This window comes from Misgurnus anguillicaudatus, chromosome 23 (genome assembly GCF_027580225.2).
Source record: "Misgurnus anguillicaudatus chromosome 23, ASM2758022v2, whole genome shotgun sequence".
Taxonomy (NCBI): Eukaryota; Metazoa; Chordata; class Actinopteri; order Cypriniformes; family Cobitidae; genus Misgurnus; species Misgurnus anguillicaudatus.
In genome coordinates, this window is record NC_073359.2 from 25,529,024 (window position 1) to 25,551,292 (window position 22,269).

At 37.1% G+C, this 22,269-nt stretch overlaps 3 protein-coding genes across 5 annotated transcripts; 1 reads left to right on the forward strand and 2 right to left on the reverse strand.

The window, feature by feature from the left end:
- Window positions 1-884: 884 nt before the first annotated feature.
- tusc2b (tumor suppressor 2, mitochondrial calcium regulator b) lies at window positions 885-5,433 on the reverse strand. The gene is made up of 4 exons (XM_055218275.2): window positions 5,268-5,433; window positions 4,610-4,819; window positions 2,004-2,124; window positions 885-1,700 (listed from the first exon to the last, which is right to left on the reverse strand). The coding sequence occupies exons 2-4, from the start codon at window positions 4,756-4,758 to the stop codon at window positions 1,635-1,637; spliced, it is 336 nt and encodes a 111-aa protein (XP_055074250.1). The 5' UTR covers window positions 4,759-4,819; window positions 5,268-5,433; the 3' UTR covers window positions 885-1,634.
- Window positions 5,434-6,921: 1,488 nt separating this feature from the next.
- rassf1 (Ras association domain family member 1) lies at window positions 6,922-18,521 on the reverse strand. Of its 3 annotated transcripts, none has more exons than XM_055216763.2 (7): window positions 18,244-18,521; window positions 16,886-17,510; window positions 14,308-14,432; window positions 11,014-11,118; window positions 10,459-10,738; window positions 9,466-9,581; window positions 6,922-7,533 (listed from the first exon to the last, which is right to left on the reverse strand). In XM_055216763.2, the coding sequence occupies exons 2-7, from the start codon at window positions 17,175-17,177 to the stop codon at window positions 7,384-7,386; spliced, it is 1,068 nt and encodes a 355-aa protein (XP_055072738.2). In that variant the 5' UTR covers window positions 17,178-17,510; window positions 18,244-18,521; the 3' UTR covers window positions 6,922-7,383. The 3 variants fall into 3 exon arrangements, with proteins under 3 accessions (XP_055072738.2, XP_055072739.2, XP_055072740.1); XM_055216764.2 differs by having other exon boundaries at window positions 18,400-18,519; XM_055216765.2 differs by lacking the exons at window positions 14,308-14,432; window positions 16,886-17,510; window positions 18,244-18,521 and adding an exon at window positions 12,734-12,985.
- Window positions 18,522-20,082: 1,561 nt separating this feature from the next.
- cyb561d2 (cytochrome b561 family, member D2) lies at window positions 20,083-22,181 on the forward strand. Its single transcript, XM_073861614.1, has 3 exons — window positions 20,083-20,694; window positions 21,211-21,248; window positions 21,375-22,181. The coding sequence occupies exons 1-3, from the start codon at window positions 20,568-20,570 to the stop codon at window positions 21,885-21,887; spliced, it is 678 nt and encodes a 225-aa protein (XP_073717715.1). The 5' UTR covers window positions 20,083-20,567; the 3' UTR covers window positions 21,888-22,181.
- The last annotated feature ends 88 nt before the right edge of the window (window positions 22,182-22,269 follow it).

Here is a 22,269-nt window from a genome sequence, read left to right on the forward strand (position 1 = left end):
CAAGCCTATGAGTCTATAGATAAATGCTATCTCTGCGCATTATTGACCTCTCTAGGGAAATCACAGCACTTGGAAAATTGAGCGCAATTGAACATCCTTTTCCGGACGAGGATGGGCGTGAACGTGTCGGTTTCTTGAAGATGGGATCATAGACATGGAATGCAAATTCTCACAGTAGAGATTAAAAATCTGACAGCACAATTATTCAAAAAATTCGCTAACTTGATTTATAATGTTGCAGTCTCTCCAACAGCGACTATGGGATTTGTGACGCTTACATAATCCGAGAAAACATTGTGTGAAAATATAACCTTGATATCTTGATATTTCCTAAAAAATCATATCACGCCTAAGTCACATGACTGGGACAGTAATCATGTCAGCACAGGATGAGTTCGCACATCGGGTTAGGGGTCATAAGCACAAACGTCGGCCGCTCGATAAGAGTTTCAGGCAAACAAGCTTCCTACATAAGACTGATAACATCACGTGTTCATGGATGGAAAATGAAGGAGGGAAGGATTCAGGCTGGTGAAGAGAACAATAGAGGACAAAAAAAACACACAGTCCAGCAAGGAGGGACGGTCAAGGACTGATAGGACAGCTTTAAAGTATTTGATTTTGTTTAGGTGCGCATTAAATATAATTGAACTGAGCACAGAAGACAGACAAGAAATATTGGTTTGTAAATGCGATGCAGATGTGAGGTCAAAATCTGTAATTTCAATATCCACTTGAATTCAAAACTAATCCAGTTTAATTTCCTCATAACGTCCCTGACATTTTCAACAAACAAATACAAAACAAACATTGACACAAACTACACTATCACCAAAATTATACCAACAAGTCAAAATAAAAGCAGACAAACGTTTTGATACGCATTTCGAAGTGATATTTTCTTTAATGCCATCTGCCTATTTCAACTGTAATAAATAAAAAATGCCATAACAGTGATGGGCGGGGCTTCTTGCACTCAATGCCTTGATCAGCACCTCAACCATCCAATCACAGAGCAGCAGCAATCTATCATCCAGTCAGCACACAAATCACAGCATAGTAAACAGCCTTTGATTCTTTACTATTGGCTGAAAAAAGTCGATTGTAGGAGCTACATGCAAAATTTTAGGTCGTACCTCATATATGTACTACTAACCCTAAATGTGTTACCTAGAGGTACATTGCATCCTAACAACCTGTAAAGTATCAACAATGCGCGTCATGTATTTAAACGCAACCTGATCATTCTAAAAAATTCAATTTTTCCAAATTCCGGCATTTGCTGCTCCTCTTGGGTCCTTCACGATGTGCTCCTGATAAAGTCAAGCTTTGCTAAATACTCTACTTCTATCTTCATATATATATGTCAGTTCAAATAAACAGGCATACACTCATACGTGTCTTGGCGGTAGTCATATATGCGCAGGATTACAATAAAACAAAGAGTCAGGACATCATTGTCATGGCCTCTTCCCGAGCAGACAGCCGATCTGTCTGCCGAGTTTCCACGCTACACGTGTGGCGTCCTCCCAGGCACATGGGGGCGCTGCCCAGCAAGTGTGTCCAGGATCCAGCAGCTGGAGGGGAAATAAAAGAGGACGGATTCTTTGCAGGATCAGCGACGACCGATCGTGTCAAACCTCGCAGATGACGACTGGAAAATCCACGTGGATACACGGGTGATCCAACTGAATGATTCCCTACGGAGAAAGGTTCAGAGTGACTTGTGAATTGACAGGCTTGTCGTGTAAATTGGTGGTTGACTGGTTTTTTAGTTTTTTATGCCAGATTTGTTGAGAATTAAAAATGTGGCCGATTTGAGACATATAACACAAATTTAATTACAGTAAATGGGAGACAATCAGAAAATTGGAGAAAGGAACAACTAACAAGTAACAGAAAGATTTATCGGCTCATGCAGATAATAACGGCTATCACAAATTGATTTAAAGCACATAAGTCGACTATACGTTAACTGTACGTTGTTTAAAAACGTGACAAACCTGAGGTATGAGATTCTTGTAGATTCGTTTTAGTTTGGCTTTCTTTCTGCCGTTTTTCGTCACTACTGTTTCCTCGTAGAACTCGTGGGCGAGATCGCCGTCCTCGTCGAAGAACAAAGAGCTACACAAAATAAAAACAAAAAACAGTGAAACGTTGCCTGCATCGACAAACGAAATTGTAACTTCCCTATTTTATGTTGCTTAAGCCCGAAACGCACCAAAAGATAATTGGGCCTCCTTACGACAATCCTCGATCGTCTTTGTGGTTAAACCGATTATCTTATCAGATTTCCCTGTCGTGCACGGTGTGTTGGGGCCGCGCAAATCGTAAATATTCAACATGTTGGGGCGCTGTTTACACATACACATATTGTTATTTTGAAAACTGAGACATTTCCCTTCGTTTACACGCAAATGGAAAACTCGCCTATGAATCCGAATTCTTTCTAAAAACTCCGGCCAGAGTAGAGATTTGGAAAATCTTTGGTTGCATGTAAACTGAGACAAACGGATGACAACGTCAAAGCATGCTCCAGAGCTCGCATCTACGCCAAAAGTGCGAGCTTGTTCAAAAGAGGAACAGAAAGTGATTTGTTGCTGTTTTCGGAATTCTGATTGGCTTACGTGGGCTTGAGCTTCTCGTTACACTGCCACCTAGAGGTTTGACATGCTCTTGCCGGCATATATACAAGGGTATGTGTCAATGAACAGTTTTCTGAAAACTGACATGTGTGCCGAAGTTATTTTTGAAACCGGGGAGGTTGAAATGTCCGTTTATGAAAATAGCTGCTCACGTGTAAACGTAGTCTTAGATCAAAAATCCTGTTGTGCAGGGGATCCCCAAGGACAAACACGCACACACGCTGTAGATTGTCACGTGGAACAAAACAATACCCAATCGGAAAGCGAGTTGATGAAAGATGAAACCGTAACAACCACAGTCATGGCGCAACATGCACAGTCCAAAGTGAGATAGACGTCTGAGATGTAAAAAAGCAGTCCATTGTATTAAAGGCGCTCTAAGCGAATCTGCGAGACGTCACTTTTTGTTGATGTTTGAACTGTTTTCAAACAAACGAAGCATAGCTAACTCCTTCCCTCCCCCTCCCTTTCGTGCTTTCACGAACGCGCCCAACCCCCACCCCCAAATCCTTCTTGTCGTTTATTGGCTGGAACACTTTGTTTTGTTTCGTGGTGGTAGGTTTGGCCACTGTGTTTATATTGAAGTTTGTGGAGCCTGGGCTGTCTACAGAGATCACGTTTTTTTACAGTTTGATCAGAGGACAGGCAGCAAACAGACAGTGAGGAGATGTCTAAAACGCGTGAATTCGCTTAGAGCATTTTTAATGTCATTTCTTTATGCGCATTGTTCGCCATGTTGGATTACTGTGAAGTCACGTTTGGCCGCGAGAAACATCGCAAGATCCCTACGAGATTTACTGTGCGATCTTAAGTACTATTCGGACGGGATTTGTTTTACATAAGGAGGTGAAGTAAGGCAATTTTTATCAAAGCTTCTCAGTGATTTTAGTCCCGTCTGAATGCTCCGTGCAGGGTTCCCACACCTTAGCTAACTTCAAATTCAAGGACCTTTTAAGGACTTTCCAGGTCCAATACCCTCAAATTCAAATGTTGGGGACTAAATGTGGGGACACATTTCAAGTGAGAGCAAGGTTACATCGTGTTATCTTTTAAGATACATTGTCACACTTCCCTTTTGAGGGAACTCGCGCTACGTCACTTCGGTGACACTTTGGAGATGCCTCCAGGGGTAAGTGCGTCTGAATGTGTATATCAAATTCAACAAATGGTGAGGCTTAACAACAAAGACAGGATGAAGCGGGAGCCAGGAAGTATATCGCTATATGAAATATTGCCAAAGACGGCGTGACAGGGACGCAGGAAGTATGGCAAGGGAGACGCAGCGTCTCATTACCTTCTCAGGGACAAACAGTTACATAGATAACCCGAGACTTTTCATGTGTCAAACACAACTATACAAAAAAAGCATTTTGGTATGAATCAACATTCGCATACAGAAGATATAAGCATTTAAAGCGAAAGTCTAGAATTTTTATGATATTATCCTACACTACACAGGGAATAATATGATTTTTTTCCAGATTTTTTTGTTGTTGCATAAAATAGATTCAAGCACTTTCAATGACCTGTATCTATGAATGTATATTTTCAAAAAACTTCCCAGGGCCTTGAATCCCCCCCAGATTCACAAACTTTCAAGGATTTCAAGGACCCATGGGAACCAGGTCCATGTCAATAATCATTACTATCCTCGGATACATCGGTCTATCACTAGCTTGTATTTGTTTTTTTACACTCCAAGTACTGGCACCTGTCGACTTTCATTTAATGAATAACCACAGACCAGTTTCAGCTAAAAGTCGTCTTCCGTGTCCTAAATGTCACCTACATCTTGGGACAGCCCTAGTGCGAATAAATTAACTTTTTAAGTCTGGACAGAAGAAATTTTTTTAACTTTAAAAACTTAAATGACAGCTTAATACAAAAATTGTTTATTTATTTTCAAAGCTATTGAGTTTCAACAACCCTATGGCTCTTTGACACAGCCACTGTGGTATATTTACCTCCTCCTTGTAAACACGAATGGGGTCGCGTTTCGGATGCTCCGGACCCTCGCCAGGCTCTGCTCCTGTGCGTCTTTAACAGGTTCATCTCCACCACCAGAACCAGAGAAGGGCCAGTAACCTCTTCCTTTAGATCCGCTTCCGCCCATTATGGGCTGGAGAACATCTCCTCCTGCCCGGGTCACGTGATGATGGACCTAAGTTACAGTTCTGGAGAAAGATACAAACAGGGCTTTTCGTGTTAAATATTGACGTATTGAGGTCATGAGTCTGACGTCAGCCACAATAAAATATCCCTACTTATTATAATTTATAACCGCGAGGATGGGTTTATGCACACAGCTCCAAATGACAAACAATGTGAGTCAGCCAAAAAAATCCTTTTTGGATTTGACATTTACACAACTGAGATTTTGGTCAGCATTAGCGTGTAGCATCTTAATCCATGACAGATTGTGTAAATAATTGCCATTAAGTACACGTTTAATTATACTTCATTACGAAACGCTTAGGTGAGGTGTTAATATCCAAAAATAACTTATTTGTTTTCTAAATTAACGGGTAGCTTTCATGCTAGTGCGGCTAACATCATGACAATGTCCTCCAATATCTGCGCCTATAACACAAAATTTAAACTGTCGATGATGATGACACTTACTTGAATAAAGTGCCTTGATATTAAACGAAGCAGAGCAACACAAATAATACGGATTGAAGTCGGTTTACTCAGATTTATTGAGAATATAAAGTCGAGCCGCTGCAGATCAAACAGTGAATCCAGACACACTGCGCCGCTCCTAACAAAACCGGAAATGCACGTTACTGCTTCCGTAAGCGGGACAATGATAGAATAAAAGTTCAAGATACTCCGATATTGATGATTTACGTTCCTTTTGTGAAATTGAGAAAGTGTTAACACATTTATTTTTGGATTGTAAAATTACCCAAATGTTTAAGAAAGAATTGGCTATATTTTTAATCAAGTAAAGGATAAATGCTAACAAAGGTCTTGAGTACATTTTTAATTTATTCATAATTCAGGCAAAATTCTATATACATAAACAAAAATGTTTAGATTCATCCCTAACTTTCAAGGTGTTTTTAGTTGAATTTAATTTTATCTTTTTGAAAAACAAAAAGTCATTAACACGTTTAAAGTACTATTATATTATTTTCAAATGCCCTATTTCTAATTAATGTTATACTTTATGTATGCTCTGTTTGTTACATTTTCTACTTAATAAATAAGATAGAATAAAAGTCCTTCATTTCATCAACAAATTTTTAAAAAACAAATTTTCACTCTACAGTCATTTTCTGAACACGTATATAAAATATATCATTACAATTCTTGTAATAATAATTGCTATAATTGTAGGTTTGTTTTATATTTTGTATTTTTCATTGAAATAGATTATATAACCGTTTATAAATCATTGTACTACTCTAATAGTGACACTGAATGATAATATAGTAAATCTACCTTAAAAAGTGCACACATTTGGGTGATTCTCACGAAATCCAGATTTAGAAGGTGTCCAGCATCAGAATTTTTTAAAAGCCCTTGAAGCCAATGTTTTGCACATATAAGATTAAGGTCTGAACTTACTATAATCATTATTTTTAGAGAATTTTAAGAATATTTCCTATAGAATGATTTACATTTATTAGATTAACATTATCAAAACTTATCATTACCGCAACATATTACATTAAATATACGCATTTACAAACTCATGTTTCGGTAATGAGAACTAAAAAGTTGTCTAGGTACTATGACAAACAAAATTTTAACTTTTATCTGGAAAGAAAAAATATGAACTGCTTATCTGGTGGCCATCTTGAGTGTCACAGTCAATTATGTCCCTTCCAACAATGTTTTTTGATGTTAGTTCCTTGATGGCTTAAACAATGATTGAAAATTGTTGCGGAGGATGAGAAAATCTGTCTTGTACACATTTATATTCCTGATTATTGTCTCTACATTTACCAATGATCACCAAATACCACATGTTTCTTTACTGTAAATGTTTATAGTATAATATGCACTGAAGCTTTTTATTTTTAAAATATTAATATTTCCATGTCAACGAACCCAAATCCAGTCATGGACATGTTGCGGTAATGAAACATGTCCCATTAAATGTGGAAAAAACAACTTAATTGGTTTGTATGATGTCATTTGAAATCATGTGTAAAATAGTACGTGAACTGTGTGCTTCTTATTTTGATACTCTTACATGGCACCCCATAAGTCTAATTTCACGAGAACCACCCATTTGTTTACGTCAATAAAGACAAAACCACGTTCATACGGGAAAATATTTTCTTTTTATTAATTATTCCAAGAAATTAACAGATATTTATACATAGATATTTTAATGATAAAATGATTTATATAAACATCACTAAATCTTGGAATGTCAATACAGTAAAATACTTTTTCAATATTTCCCTAAAAAATACTCTGTAACAGAACTCTGCATTGTTCCATTCACCACAATCAAACAGGCAAAAGACGTCACTTCACCATTGCAGCCATTCCACTGAATCCAGCTAGGATAGCAGTATTTCTCTCAGTGTAAAGTCTGCATACGCTCTTCATACGCACAACAGTCACACTCGCACTGCATTTCTCACCCATATCATGTCCTAATGGACCTGAAGGTTCTTCCACACACACTCTTTGTACTCAAACCATTTTAGGCCGTGCATGTACGCTTCTTCTTCGTCTTCTTTCGTTTCAGAGGTACAAAATGTAGCCCGTGTTCGCTTCAGCCTGGTGTGCTGAAGTTCTTCATGGCGTCGTTCATCTTGTCGCGTGCCAGGGCGTAACGGCGGACGATCTGCCGCACATAGTCTTCTTCCTCTTTCTGCAGTATGCGCAGGAAGTTCTGCAGCTCGGGAAAGCTGAAAGCGTCCCACTGCGAGAAAGAACAAGAATAGCAAATTGGTTATGCAGAAAAATTCAAGTTTTAAAAATTAAATCCCATCCAAAAATTTAAATTCTTTCAGGCAAAGTATTATTTGACAATTTTTTCAACGTTTGAGTTTTTTATGGAGTTTGGCTGACAACATCGTTTTGGTATTCTGAAAGTGCAGACTTTTGATGCTGGGTTTTAAAGTTAAATTGCTTGCAAACGATGCCTTGTCATCTAAAAGTATACTTATGAGAATCTGTGATAATCGGTGATGTCATGTGCATAGGTTAATTCAGTCTATAGGCATGCGCGAGTATAACCAAAACAATGGAGGCCTAGAGGACTGAGTTTATTAAAGCTTCTCAAAATTTTGCCGTCTAATAGTCCAGGGTCACTTGTAGTAATACATCTACATCATTATCCATCTAAACAAAACTTAATTGTTTGTATTTATCGCTCCGTATAAAATTTGTGCAGTCGTGTAGTGTTTCTTTACAAAGTGACATCGCCATCTACTGGCCTGGCATGCATAATACAGCGATTTTAGTTGTGTTTGCAGATACTTTCTAATCTCGAATCATTTTGATCATTTTGGCAGCGATGTTGCATGTACGTGAAATGTTGTAAAAAAAAAAATGTGTTTATTACTACATTGTTATTGTGTAAACGTAGCTAACAAACATTTTTTGAAAGAACTATTTAGATGTTGACGTTTCACATTTAAAGGTGCTTGTCATAGTTCAGGTTAGAGGTTTGTTTTTGCATTTTCTATATGGTGATACTTAGGAAATTTTTTTTTTAGCTTTTCTTATATTCAGAGTGTCACTGTGGAAGAGGCGGCAAAAACGCCCTACTCGCGTGTGGTTGGACGCTTGAACATTTTGAGTTTACTCGTTTCATTTGAGTTACTTCGCGAGTGAAATTCTAGTCATTCGAGACATTCACGCAGAAATTTGCGTCGTGGGAGGAGCTTCTGCGAATCTAGTGATGGGCGATTTCGAAGCCGCTTCATGAGGCTTCGAAACATTTACGAATCTTTTGTTTCGAATCATTGGTTCAGAGCTCGTTTCAAACTGGCCAAAGTCACGTGATTTTAGCAAACGAGGCTTCGTTATGTCATAACCTGTTTTGAAAATCCGACGATTCACCACTAGGTAGAGTAGATAAAAAATGACCAGTGTAGGTGAACTTAGGTCAGTTTTATTATAAAAGTTAATAAAGCATTCATCCTTCTGACTAATAACACTACCATTTTTGTCTATGTTTTGTTTATAGACAGATTTAACGACAAAAATGTGCATAATTAAAAAGGGAGTTCGTTTTAATGATTTGTTTGCCATAAATAAAACTAAAAACACAGAATACACTTTAATTATGTCTTAATTAAGAAAAAGAAATTATTTAATTTAAAACATTTTTTTTTAGAACAATCTTGCTATTATTTTGTAAAAAGTGTAAAATGTTCGGACAGATCTTGCTGCTTTTACACTATTTTGACCAGCAGGTGTTGCCAGCATGTATGGTGTTTCGAACGCTTCGAAAAACTGAAGAAATTTGCGAAGCAATTGGTTCAATTGATTTGAAGCTTTGAAAAGCTTCGTTTCTCCCATCACTATGCGAATCCGCTCACTTCCTGTAATCACGTCACTACTACAGCAACCTCCTGATTGGTTAATGCGGTGTAATTTCGGCCAAAGTTCAAATTTTTCAACTCGCGCGTTTCCCGCGGCAACGCTCAATTCATGCATTGCGCGTTATTGGATGCACCGCAAGATGCCTGTTCGCATCTTTGCATTGACTTAACATGTAAATCTTCCGTGGCTGGTGCGAACACCACATTACATTTCTGTTTCACTGTTACTGCAACGCATTATGGATCACATACTGTACACACTATGAAGATTGTGATTTCCTGTCAGCATGTTTCATACTTACATTAACTTCCCCGGTTTCATTCTCTTTAAGAACCAGACTGAGGACTTTCTCGTTGGGTCCGGCACACAGACGCAGGAAAAGCGGACGGTCATCATCTGCTATCTTCTTCAAGTAGACTAAAATGAAAAAAAAAGCATTCAAGAAATTGTTAGTAAAAAGCACAGCATACATTTACGTTGTATTTATTACCTTGTTCACACTGTCAGTCCATATCCGATCTGACAGACTCACTGTCCAAATTGCGTATCACAACTGTTCAGATCCGATCTCTGTATCCTGTAGCATTCTGCCTTGTTCCGGATTATCTTTATTTTGTAAGGAAATAACGTCGCGCCGGAACGACAATTTGCCTTGACGTCCATCAGAAATGGACCAGTGTTTCCCATACATTGATTTATTTGTGGTGGCCCACCACAGAATCAACACTGGCCCCCACAAATAGAATTTTCATGATTCCCATTTACTTTTTTATTTCACTATTTAAAACAGCTTAATTTGGCTTAAAATATAATTTAATTTATAATACAGATCAAATACAGATACAAATCAAAGAGTAGAAGTGAAACATATTTCAGGTGGCAACACTAGATCAAACGCAAACACGACATGATGACGTCACATATATGCTAATTAGCGGGTGACGTCATCACCACCACAGTCTCCTCAAAATCCTGTGGGAAACACTGTGGACTGTTCCAAAGTTTGCGCTGGGGATGCGTTTACATGACTGATCCCATTTGTGTAGCTTTTTGGTTACGTCATGCTGTTATGAGTAGTCAGACTGAAATGGATTTCCAGAAATGCGATTTGAAATGGATTTAATGCGTTTTTTGTCCATTCACACGTTCTAAATGTGATGGATTTGGACTGACAGTGTAAACAAGGTATAAGTTTCTGCAAACAATTTAAACAAATTCATTCTTCCCATTTCTTAAGAAGCCTAATTTATCAATCCAGCATTTATTTTAATAAACAAATATTAAAACGCCACACCTTGATTTTGTCTCTCGCTGCGTTCAAACAGAGAGTACTTGGCTGGGTTGTCCACCACAGTGAACTTCTTCAGCAAAGCCTCTATGACCTCCCTGGCCCGGGTTTTGGAGCTGATGTGGAGGTGTTTGACTGTATCTCTGGGCAGGTAAAATGAGGTGCGATGCTTCAGTGCTTTGTCCTCCCGAGAAGATGAGGAAACGTTCCGCGGGGGCGGGATAGACACGGGCCTGGCCAGCTTAAACTGGACCTTTATGAAGCCAGTGTACGAACCATCACGATTCTGAAAAAACAGCAAATTATCAGTGATACATTTTGGCATTGCTATGCAGTTGCTAAGGTGTCTACAGTCAGAAATGATAGATCCAGATATGACTACGCCAAAAATGTTAGGATACACCCTGCTTTACTATGCCAAAAAATGATCAGGGTTATGAGACATTACTGTGGCGATGGCAGAAAAGATAGATCCGATTACGACAACGCCAAAAATTAGGATTATCATAACATACGACTCATTTACAACTTTGTATTTCTAAACAAACCAGAGTTTCTTACCAAAACCATGAAGAGGTTACTGTTGACCTGAGCGTTGTATTCCTTCACCTTCTGTTGTATTTCACTGCTGGAGAGCTCTTGCTTCCTCCAGTCCACTTGTTCATCCTGTAGGACAAATGGAGATGCATGTTATTCAACAAGTGACCACAAGAGGGCAACAAAGAAAACTCCAGAGACGACTTCTGTAAGACACAACACAAATGGACCGAATGCGAGCCAGAAATACAATTCTTCTTAAACACTGATCTTTAGGTTTTTTTTAAGGTGTAAAAGACAATTACATTTTGCATTACTTGACAGAAACAACCTGACTTGCGTGATCGAGCAGCTTTTATTTAACGAAGTACAGAATTACAATCGCAGCAGGAGTCACCGCATCAGATAGGGTTTCACATACACAATTGGATACAGCTGGATGCCTTTAACATCAGCTCATCAGGACAGGGGCCACAGGAAAACCCCCCTGTCCGAAAAAAGCAGACAGGAAGTGGGAACACACACACACTTAGGAATTTTTCTTAAGTATTGCCACACAACTGACAATATATGCCGGTCTCTACATCAACTATAAAATTTGATATTTTCCTAAAGTATATTTTAACAATGTGTCCTTGTGTTTGCAAACAAATCCTGGTACAGCTTAAGGTTTTATCTTTTAATCTGCTTGCTATTGTCGCCTTTATCTTGCACACTGGGGGGTTTGTAAGGCACTATTTTTTTTATATATTTTTTATATATATTTTTTTAAATATTTGTTTAAACTAAATCATGTAGTTTCTACACATATATATATATATATATAAAATGCAAAAAATATTTGAGTTGTGAAATAAAAAATTAACAGTACATGTGTTAAATTATTGTGTTCAAGAAGTATGCAAGTATATTAAAAATATGCAAAATCAGACATGTTCACCCTTACACAACTTAACAATGGTTTAATTATAGTTTAAACAAACAAACAAACAAACAAACAAACAAACAAACAAACAAACAAACAAACATGGTTATTGTAGTAAAAACATGTTTTTTGCTCATAGTAAATAAATGCGCAAAAAAACATGGTTATTACACTTTTACTACAAAAAAAAACCATGGTCAATTTTCTTATTGGCAGACTGCAGGGCTCCTCTGATTTGTTAATCGGGCTTACAACTCTGATTTAGGATATTTCCCACTTCCCACCCGGAAATAAGGCCACTCTGAATATTTCGTAATAAAAAATATTTTGTAACATTAAAACATTAATGTTACTAATAATTTAGTAACAGTAGAGCATTTTAAATCAAGTAACATTAAAAGAGCGCAGTTCCAGACATTATTTCCGGTTTAAGGTGGGAAATATCCTACATCCGCGTTATCTGATGCTCAGCATGACATCATTACTGTCATTCATACCAGAACCCCTCCTCCAACACACGCGCACTTACTTCACTATAGTAGTATAACAAACCATTAAGGAATATTTTAAAACATTACTAAATAAATAAAATAATAAGTCTATATTATTAAGCATTATTATCTAGTTGGTATATACAACTATGCGACGTTTGAAACTCACGCATGCGCATTGCGTACATGCACTGTTGGCAACCCGAACCGAAAGTTAACATGCGATTTCCGTTACTTGAATTCTCCCGTTAAAGTCGTACAAGAGACCCAAAAACATCAACATAAAACAAACGTATACTTTAGAATAAGTTATCAACGCATGTCTTACTTTGTCTTTGCGCTTTTTGGTCTTTCTGAGAGAAGTGCGCGCGGTGTAAAACTGCTCAAACTCGTGCTCCGAGTCGCTCTGGCTGCAGTATCCGCTGCTCGCGCTGCTTCCCCACGTCGAGTCGAACCACTCACAGTCCGTCATTATCACTTCGAACCGGTATTTTAATCGAGCGGATGTTTGAGTCGGTAGATGATGTGGCTGTCTGAGCGACCTCGTGCAATCAGGATGTAACCGTTATTTAGGCGTGATTTGAAACCCAACCCTTCCGTTTGTCACGCCCCCTGAATTGATGATACAGCAGACGGGCTCCGCCCTCCATTCAAAGCCGACTCCTCCCCCTCAGACTAAAATTGGCATATAGATTGCCTTTTAAAAACGTTTGGTGCGTAAAAATGTACTACAAAGATTTATAATCTTTATATTTAATATTATAATAATATAATTAATTAAAATAATAATTATTATAAGTGTAGATCAAATGGTAGAGCATTGTGTTTGCAAATATATATACTATATACCTAAATAGATAAAATGTTAAACGGCTTCTTATTTGTAAGGCGCTTTAGATGAAAGTGTTTGCTAAATAAATAAATGTCATTATATGTAAAGATTAATATTGACTGTATATTACTATTATACAGTTATTAATATTATACAATATTATAATAATATTAATATTAAATAATTTTCTGTTGTTTCCTTCTTTTTCATTCCTGAAAAGATGCTTTGAAACAAAGCAACATTGTAAAAAGCGCTATATACATACATTTGACTTGACAGTATACTAAACTATATTTTTATGTTTTATGCAATAATATATAATGAAATAAACTTTTGTAAAACTTTATGTGTCCCATTTAAAATACATCCAGACTGAAAAAAGACGCATGGATGACTGGCGGCTCATATGGCTCATCTGTAAAGCGTGCAGGTGGGAAAGTGTTGCTTGTATTTAAAAGGCCTACAAGTAGATAAAAGGCCGATAATGAGGTTTACACATTTATAATTAGGTAAAAGGTTCATTGTGAAGCCCCATTGACTTTCAGAGTTGATTAGTTAATTCACCCATCTGTCCTCCACCCACCCCATATCACTTTCACATGATTACTCAAGTGAGACTCGCTAACAGAAAATCAATAGCAGATCTGTGCTTAGACAAAGATTATTATCTTAAATTATTCCTTATAAATAAAATTACCTATACAACCCAAAATGTATATAAACCTACACACAAAAAAGTTTAAAATATCCAAAAGCCTACAATAAAAAAGTACCAGACAGAGACAGCAGATGCTTTTTTGTGCGGTTGCTCGGCAAGCTCTCCTCCATCGGGAACTGTCGTAAATTGTGTGTGGCACACGTGTACGACGATAATAAAATCGAGTCGTGGTGACATATGGCGTCCCGACTTACAACTACCTCCAGCGACAGACGATGGGGCGGAAAAACAAATGACACTTTAATGTATGCGCACACATAAAACACTCACACACACAACATTAGCAAATATACAATTTACTCCATATTCACTAAATGACACACACACACAGTAGTTCAGTAGTAGTTCTCACCACATTAGTGTCTGTCTCAATCGTGTCCTCGCAGTAGTTTGATTGGTCGGAGATGAGGTCAGAGGTCAAGCTGCAGTCCAGTTGAATAAAGGGTTGACAGCGGTAATGACAGGTGTAATTACAGTCTGAAGAGACAAATACACAGCATTGGTTAGAAATGGCAAAAGTCAAAGAGAAATAGAAACATGGTATATATAGTTGTATTTAAAAAGTATTTTTACTTTTTATTGCTATTCTTACTCTTAATTGTTGTTCTTATTTTAATTTAACTTTTGCTTTTATTGTAAAGTTATTGTTCTACACATAGTTCTCATGAGAAAATAAACTAAATAAGAATTTCATCGTACCAAGGTACATCTTGACACTTGTATCGATTGAATGCACTGTAGGTCACTTTAGATACATAAATGTTTCACATCTGGAGTTTTTGATGGTGCACACTAAAGAAATGGCAAATGTCAAATTTTGTGTGTCCAGCAAGTCTTAAATGAATTTACATCGCCATCTAGAGGCAACAGTCGGTGTCTATTTGGGGACATTTCATGAATAATTTGTTCATTTGCTTGACCCATTTTATGTTTCAGTGAGGGACTTTGTGTATAAGCGTAAAAAAATTTTTCTTGAGTATTGATAACACGAAAATCAGCCTTTTTCCATGTTTAAGTGCTATAATTGGGTTCCCATTGCTTCTATCAACCTAGAAAATGTGAAACAGATCAACCCAGTAACTTAGTTTTGGTAAACCATTCTCTGCAAGCATGTGAAAACATAGGTCAATGAAATTTGGCTCCCCTTGTGATGTCAGAAGGGGATAATACCGCCCGTTTTTCTGCAAAATCTAAACACGCCATGCACTTCCATTTAGTGCAAAGATAAGCTCATTTGCATTGGAAAGGACACACCCAAAAACGGCACATTTTTGCTCACAATTACAAAGTGACAATTTTATGTTACAATAATTTATCTATATGATATTTTGAGCTAAAACTTCACATATGTACTCTGGGGACACCAAAGATTTATTTGACATCCTAAAAAAGTCTTGTGAAATGTACCCTTTAGAGTGGCATAAAACAGTTGTTTAATTCAAATGGTTTTCTTTTCACTTTTGTTGAATTTTTGGCTTTTTACAAAATCCCTGTAACACCAAAGGATTATGCCAAAGTTTTTGATGCCATATCTAATACAATTTGTACTTCATTTAGATATCTAACAAGAATTAATACTTAACTTTGGTCCCTACGTAATATTGTAAATACCTATGAAGGTACACTGAAAACAATTATTCATTCAATGTACTCAATTTTTTAAGGTAAGTGGTTGCAATCAATTTATTTAAGCTACATTTAAAGTTTTTTGTATTTTATTTTATTTATTTTAAATCTAGCTTAAATAAAATGATTGCAACCACTTACCTTAAAAAATTAAGAGTAAATTCAATGATCATTTTTTTCAGTGTCTGTCCTTTAACTCCCATAAGAGATGTATAAGAACTTTATTTTAAAGAAATATTGTATCTTTGCCTCATGCTCATTTGTTTTGGAACTGGTTTACAGATGATAATTTGTGAAAAAAGGTTTGACTAATATGAAATAAATATTTAATCACAAATAAAATTAAATAAGCTGTGTAATTTAAACAGAAAAACATTTCAAAGTGAAATTTATAAGTGATATTGTACTTTTTGTAATAACATCTTATAATCTTGAGAAACCCCTTTGGGAAAATTTTTGTGATTTTATTGTTAAGAATATTTTGTCTTATTTTGGAAAACTTTTTTTTACTTATGTAGGCCTACTTTTTGGTGTATTGAAGAATCAAAAATATAGTATTTTCAAAATAAATCTGATTCTTCATATTTTTTTTAAATGTTCATTTTCTGGAAAAAGCCCGGTTTCATCTCCGTTAAAAAATAAATTGATCTTTTTATTGATTCAATAACAACATTTTCTTCAAAGCAAAATGCACTGAAAATTTTATTTAATATTTTATTGTAAATATCCCCTAGCATATTATTGTCTTTGTTATAATATAATTACTGTCAAGTATTTTACTGATGATTGTTGTCAATTTAATAAAAAAATGTTTTAGTGCTTCACACAATCAAACCAGATTGTTTTTAGGGATACAAAATAATGCTATTTTATTTAAATGGATTTAATGATGATATATAGTTAGGTTGTATTGCTTTGTTGTGGCAATATCACAACTCAAAGGAGTCTATGGTCATTTTATTTCTGGATACTGTAAGCCTACAATGTATGTCTATAAAGTTTTTCATAAAGATTCTTGCATCACACATATTTTTACGATTACTATATACGATTCAGCACTTAACTGCACAGTTACTTTTTCTGTAAATAAACTAATACCATTGTTTATTGACTTGTCATTCGATTTGTTTTAAATTTCTTAACAAGCACAATTTGTCAAACAAGCCAAGTCTATCCAGCATAGAAATAAACACACACTGTCTGTTTGTCTGTATAAACTTCCTTTTCCTGAATGCCTTACACACTGGAAGGCATAAAATATCCATGTGAAAATCTGGGTTTCCGTAATATCTGTTGAGACTTACGTGTGCACCGAAGGCTCTGTTTGTACAGGCCCCATATAAACTCCCCACAGAGGTCACACCAGCTGAGCTGCGTCGGACTGCTCGGCTGAAAGTCGTGCCCCAGTCCGGATTTACCCATCGACCAATAGGGATCCTCCAGACGGACACGCTCCCCCACCATCCGCACCACCTTCTCCGTGCCCCATCTGTCCAAAGTCTGTCCAGGGATGGGCGGAGGGCCAGTAGGTGACGCTAATTCAATACGGTCATTTGGAGTCAAGTCCTGTAATTCGATTAGTTCACATTTTGCCATTTTGAAAATGTAGGAAGATGCAAAGCATTGCTCAGTGGAGATGATGGCACACAGTCATGGTTAGGGTGGGATGCTGGACACAACCCTGAGCGTTCAGACCTACCAGAGATGAATCTGAATTAAAATCCTTTTTGAGTGGCAGACTTTGATGTATTTGCATATCTAGGCCATGACCAAACATGCATCAGTTTGCGGTCAAATATAAAATATCCTGAAAGTAGTGGTTGAAATATGCTGTATGAGATGATGTTTTTCATGAGAATGAGTTTAATGTCCTTCAAATTCACAGTAGAAATACTTTTCAGCAGCACAGTGGATGGCATCTGGCTCAATCTATGAAGAAAACACAGAAATGACATTAAAGCAAACATCTGACATGTTTTATCCTCCTAAAATAATGAAAATGCGTATGCTTTTTACTCACACCCTTTCTGTACCCTTGATATTTGCAGAACACAGTGATAAAATATTTACATTGCATGGGACAAAAGCGCCCTGACGTATAAGATAGCAAGTCTATATTTCCCTGCAAGCATATAAGGATTTGACATTCCAATGGCTTTGTCCAAATAGATCTTTAGCACTTGACAACATTTATGGGGGCTAATCTGTATTCATGAGAAGGAAATGTCACTCAGGGGGTGATGGGATCTTTTTTGTAATGCACCTCTTTTGGCTTCTGTCCTAATCCTGACATGCCAAAGGCCTACAGCACAATATAGAGAGAGGCTTAAAACTGGGTCACATACGTGAAGCAAATAAATAACACACAAAGTAAATGAAATAAATGTGCGTATCCATAAACTGAACAAAAAACTGATAATAATTTATAAAATATAAAAATGCATAAATTATACATTAACTGAACAGACAAATATAATAAATATGCAAATGTCCAATTAAAATGCATAAATAATATATAAATAAGCATTGAATAGAATTAGAAAGTATAAAACAAAATAAAATAACTTGATATAGATGTTACTTTTATAAAAGTATAGCTATAAATGATGATTAAATGATGAAGTTTTCTGTCTCTGCTAAGCACTTCAGAAAAGCAACTTACCTTAAACCGAAACGAGTCACTTTTTACGTCAGAAAACGCCTAAAGTTTTACGAAATCTCAAATTACGCGTAATCCGAGGGCATCGCGCGTATCCGCGAGGAGAAAACGCCACTGATATTGTGCAAACATCTTCTGTTATGATAAAAAAAAACATACGTGAAAAACAATCCCTCACGACCAGGGTTGTTGTTTAAAAGACTTCAGTTTTTCCGTGTCGTGTTTGTGCGCGTCCTCGTCTGTCAGAATTCGAAACTCAGTCGACAGTTTCATCTTCGAGCGCGCTCCGTCCCGAACGCCTCTGCTCTGTGTGCGCATGCGCATCCGACACAGATTAACGCTTAATCCGGCATGATCTGCCCTACTTCTGCCGCTGTTCTCGTTTTTAGAGCAGACATAATAATCATCCTGCTGCAATGCATTAAAATGGACCTTCAGGGTTTGTAGACTGAACCTGTCTGTGTTTGCAAATTGTTTTAATAAGCTTTAATATTGTTGAATACATATTGGAATGCATTTAAAGGAATAGTACAAAATTCTGTCATCATTAACTAATCCATATGTTTATGAAGTTTTATTATTTGGAGAAATTTTTAAGAATCTCTAAGCAGATATTTCTGACAACAGGGATCTCTCTCTCTCTCTCTCTCTCTCTCTCTCTCTCTTTCTCTCTCTCGCGGATGTCTTGTATCGGCAGGAAGGGACTGGGACTCAGTAGCAGATAAGAAGATTTCTGTTCTCTTTTTTGCTTTGGCTGAAGGCCAGCAGGTCACAGGACAGGCGGGACTTCTGCTCTGAGGAGGACAGACATCCAGTTATGTCTCTGAGTGTCAGATTTGTTACGGTTGCTGGTTCCCTAAATTATCGCGATATTTCGCTGAACAAACACCTTACTGTTCTTATTGAAATGTGACTGCAATTACGGAGACATTTTTTCATACATATATATTTCATAAACTTCACTATTAAAGGTGGGGTGCATAATTTTTTAAAAACAGCTTGGAAAAGGGAGTCGGGCAGAGTACCGAAACACACTTGTAGCCAATCAGCAGTAAAGGGCGTGACATCCAACATCGGCCAACATTGGTCCTGTCCCAAATGGCACACTCCGGACTTGTGGTCCTCCTCAGAGAGTCCACACTTTGATGACATCACGTAGTCCAGACTTTATGGACCCTTAATGCGAGTCCACGTGGGTGCAACGGAGTCGTATTTTGGGACAGACTCGAGCGTCACACTGGAAATAGGTAGAGAAGTTGCCCGTCAGTTTGAGCTCCTCCCTTCCGTCGTCTGATTGGTCTGATTGCTCTTTTGCAAGGACTTCTGGGTTGGTAAAGTGCGCAAAGCCTGCTGCAGTGCGGGCTTCGCTGAATACCGCATCAAGGGGGCGCTGATGAGCACACTTCAAAGCGTAAAAATGACAGATGGGACACCCTACGGACTCGTGGACTTAGCGAGCACGCGCAATTTAAGGCCACGAGACCGAAAGTCCACATGAAGTGCGCCATTTGGGACAGGGCCATTGTTGCCTGGGTTTGTTTATGTGTGGTCCAGATTCTATTGGGGTAGGGCCGTGTCTGTTTAGGTGATTTCAAATATCAACATTGGCTTTCAGAGAGCACCCCACCTTTAAGTTTTATACTGATACATTAAAAGTAATAACAGTCAGTTGCATCAATTTGTAAATGATAAACATTGCAATTTATTAATTGGAAACTAAAATTTATAGATTATCAATAAATACACGCACAAGGAAAAAATACAATTTTATCAATATAATATATTATTAATAATAAGAAATAAATCACAGTCACACTCAAGAAACAAATAAGATGAATGTGTGGTAAGGGTTTATTTTGTTTAGAAATCTTGGGAAAAACGTGTGACCCCTGCAGGCCTAAAAAATGGGAAACTTTAAAATCCCACGTCAGCATTACAAAAATAATTTCTGGAACAGAGGCCACCTGGATTCAATTATTTACATCTATTGCCAAAATAAAAGTCACTTGAACATTTAAAAAAGATAACAGACTTTCATGGAAACCAAACAAAACTCCCAAATTTGATTTAAATATGTGTATGAGCTATTTTCGCTACCGCATCATCCGCATGTTTATTAATTTTATTCAAACATCAAATAGAATTGCGCTGTAATGTGTCAGGACTTTTATTCTGACAGGTTGGTTTGTAACCGGAATTCCTGAATGAATCGGAGTTTGAAAGCAGTTTTAATGAGGTTAAGCTGTTATGTAACGATGTGTCTTTAAATTACCTGTATATGACGATTTGTATAATTTCATTTGCGAGGTGTGCAGCAAAAGTTTAATATGGCGGCGCGTAACGACTCGGAGCCGAAATTGTACGGCTACAGCAGGGTCGCGTGCGGCATCTGTACGCATGTGTTATGTGCTGGATTAACTGTCTTCATAGCTATCCTGGCCAAACCTGGATCCAGTGAGTACATTATCAGGATATTATTTGCATCTTACGGTTTAGTTGTGTTCTAGAGGTCCAGAAATGCATGTGCTCATTTTTATTTAAATTAAAATAAGCAGCTTACATTGTTTTTGGTTCTCTACTAAAACTGTGCACATCACAGTTTGAAGTTTTGGTGTGTTATGCATTATAATGCACTGTAAATGACGTCATATGCATCAGTGTGTGTTCATTTTTATCCAAAAACACCATGCAAAACACAGTTTTAAGTTTTGTTGCATTATGCCTTACTGTTATGACGTCATATTAATTGTGCATGTGTTAATTTTTATCAAAATTATAGTAAGCTTATTTTTTCTTTCTCTAAAAACACCATGCACACCACAGTTTGAAGTTTTGGTGTGTTATGCATTATAATGCACTGTGATGACGTCATATGGGTATTATAATATGGATTAAAGCTGTAGTTTTAATAATGGATATGCTTAAAATATAGAAACACATAAGATGAATAAAACAAAATGTTTCCAACAGGTTTGTTTTCTTGGCATCCATTCTGCATGACTCTTGCTGTAAGTATCATAAACATTTACACAGGCTTTTATGGCACACAACCTACTTACTTTTAACCTTAATGACCATAAATCCTTGCAGTACTATCTGTGTTAACCAATGAATCCTTTTACTCTTCAATCCAGTTCTCCTTCTTCATGACCGAAGCCATTCTCCTGTTCAGTCCTCATTCCTCTCCAGTTAAGAAGTTCAAGCACAATAATAAAGTGCTTCTCCACAGGATCCTGCAGGTTCTGTGTGTCATTTGTGCAATTGTGGGTATTGTCACCATTTCGAACAACAAGAACCAAAACAACAAACCACACTTCACGTCATGGCACGGGTTGATCGGCCTAATAACTGTGATATCTACTGTAATGCAGACTATGGGCTCCATTGGTCTGTTTTCTTTACTTTCTCCCAAACTGCCCAAAGGGTGGTCGCTGGCGAAGCTGAAGCGCTATCACGCCACCTCGGGTTTACTGACGTACCTGCTGGGCAGCGTCAGTCTGGTTCTCGGGCTGTCTACTGCATGGTTTAGCAGCAATGTAAGCGGGTACGTTTGGTACCTGGCAGCCCTCTGCCCAATATTGTGTGCTTTGGTTATTATGAATCAGGTTACAAACACCTACATGACCAAGAAACGATCACAGTACTGAGATTTTTCAAGGTTCGCAATCTGAATGCCTTAATTTTGATATGCAAGCAATTTTTTAGGACCAAAGTTGCCAGTTATTGACCAATTATTTTTATAATTGATGTATAAACTGATCCAAAATGTATTTTTATATAACAATTTTGTATCCTTGAACGCATTAGAGTAGTTTTGTTGACTTTTTGTGTGCAACTAATTTTGATATAATTGTTAAATTATTTGTTATTCCTAAGAGGCTTGTGCAATGTATTTGCCAAACCATTTATTGTGCTATTAAAATACAAGCATTTGTAACATCTTTCTTTACTATTAAATTAATTATTTATATAAAATTCAATTCATTTATGTACGTATACACACACACAAACACACACACACAAAGAAAT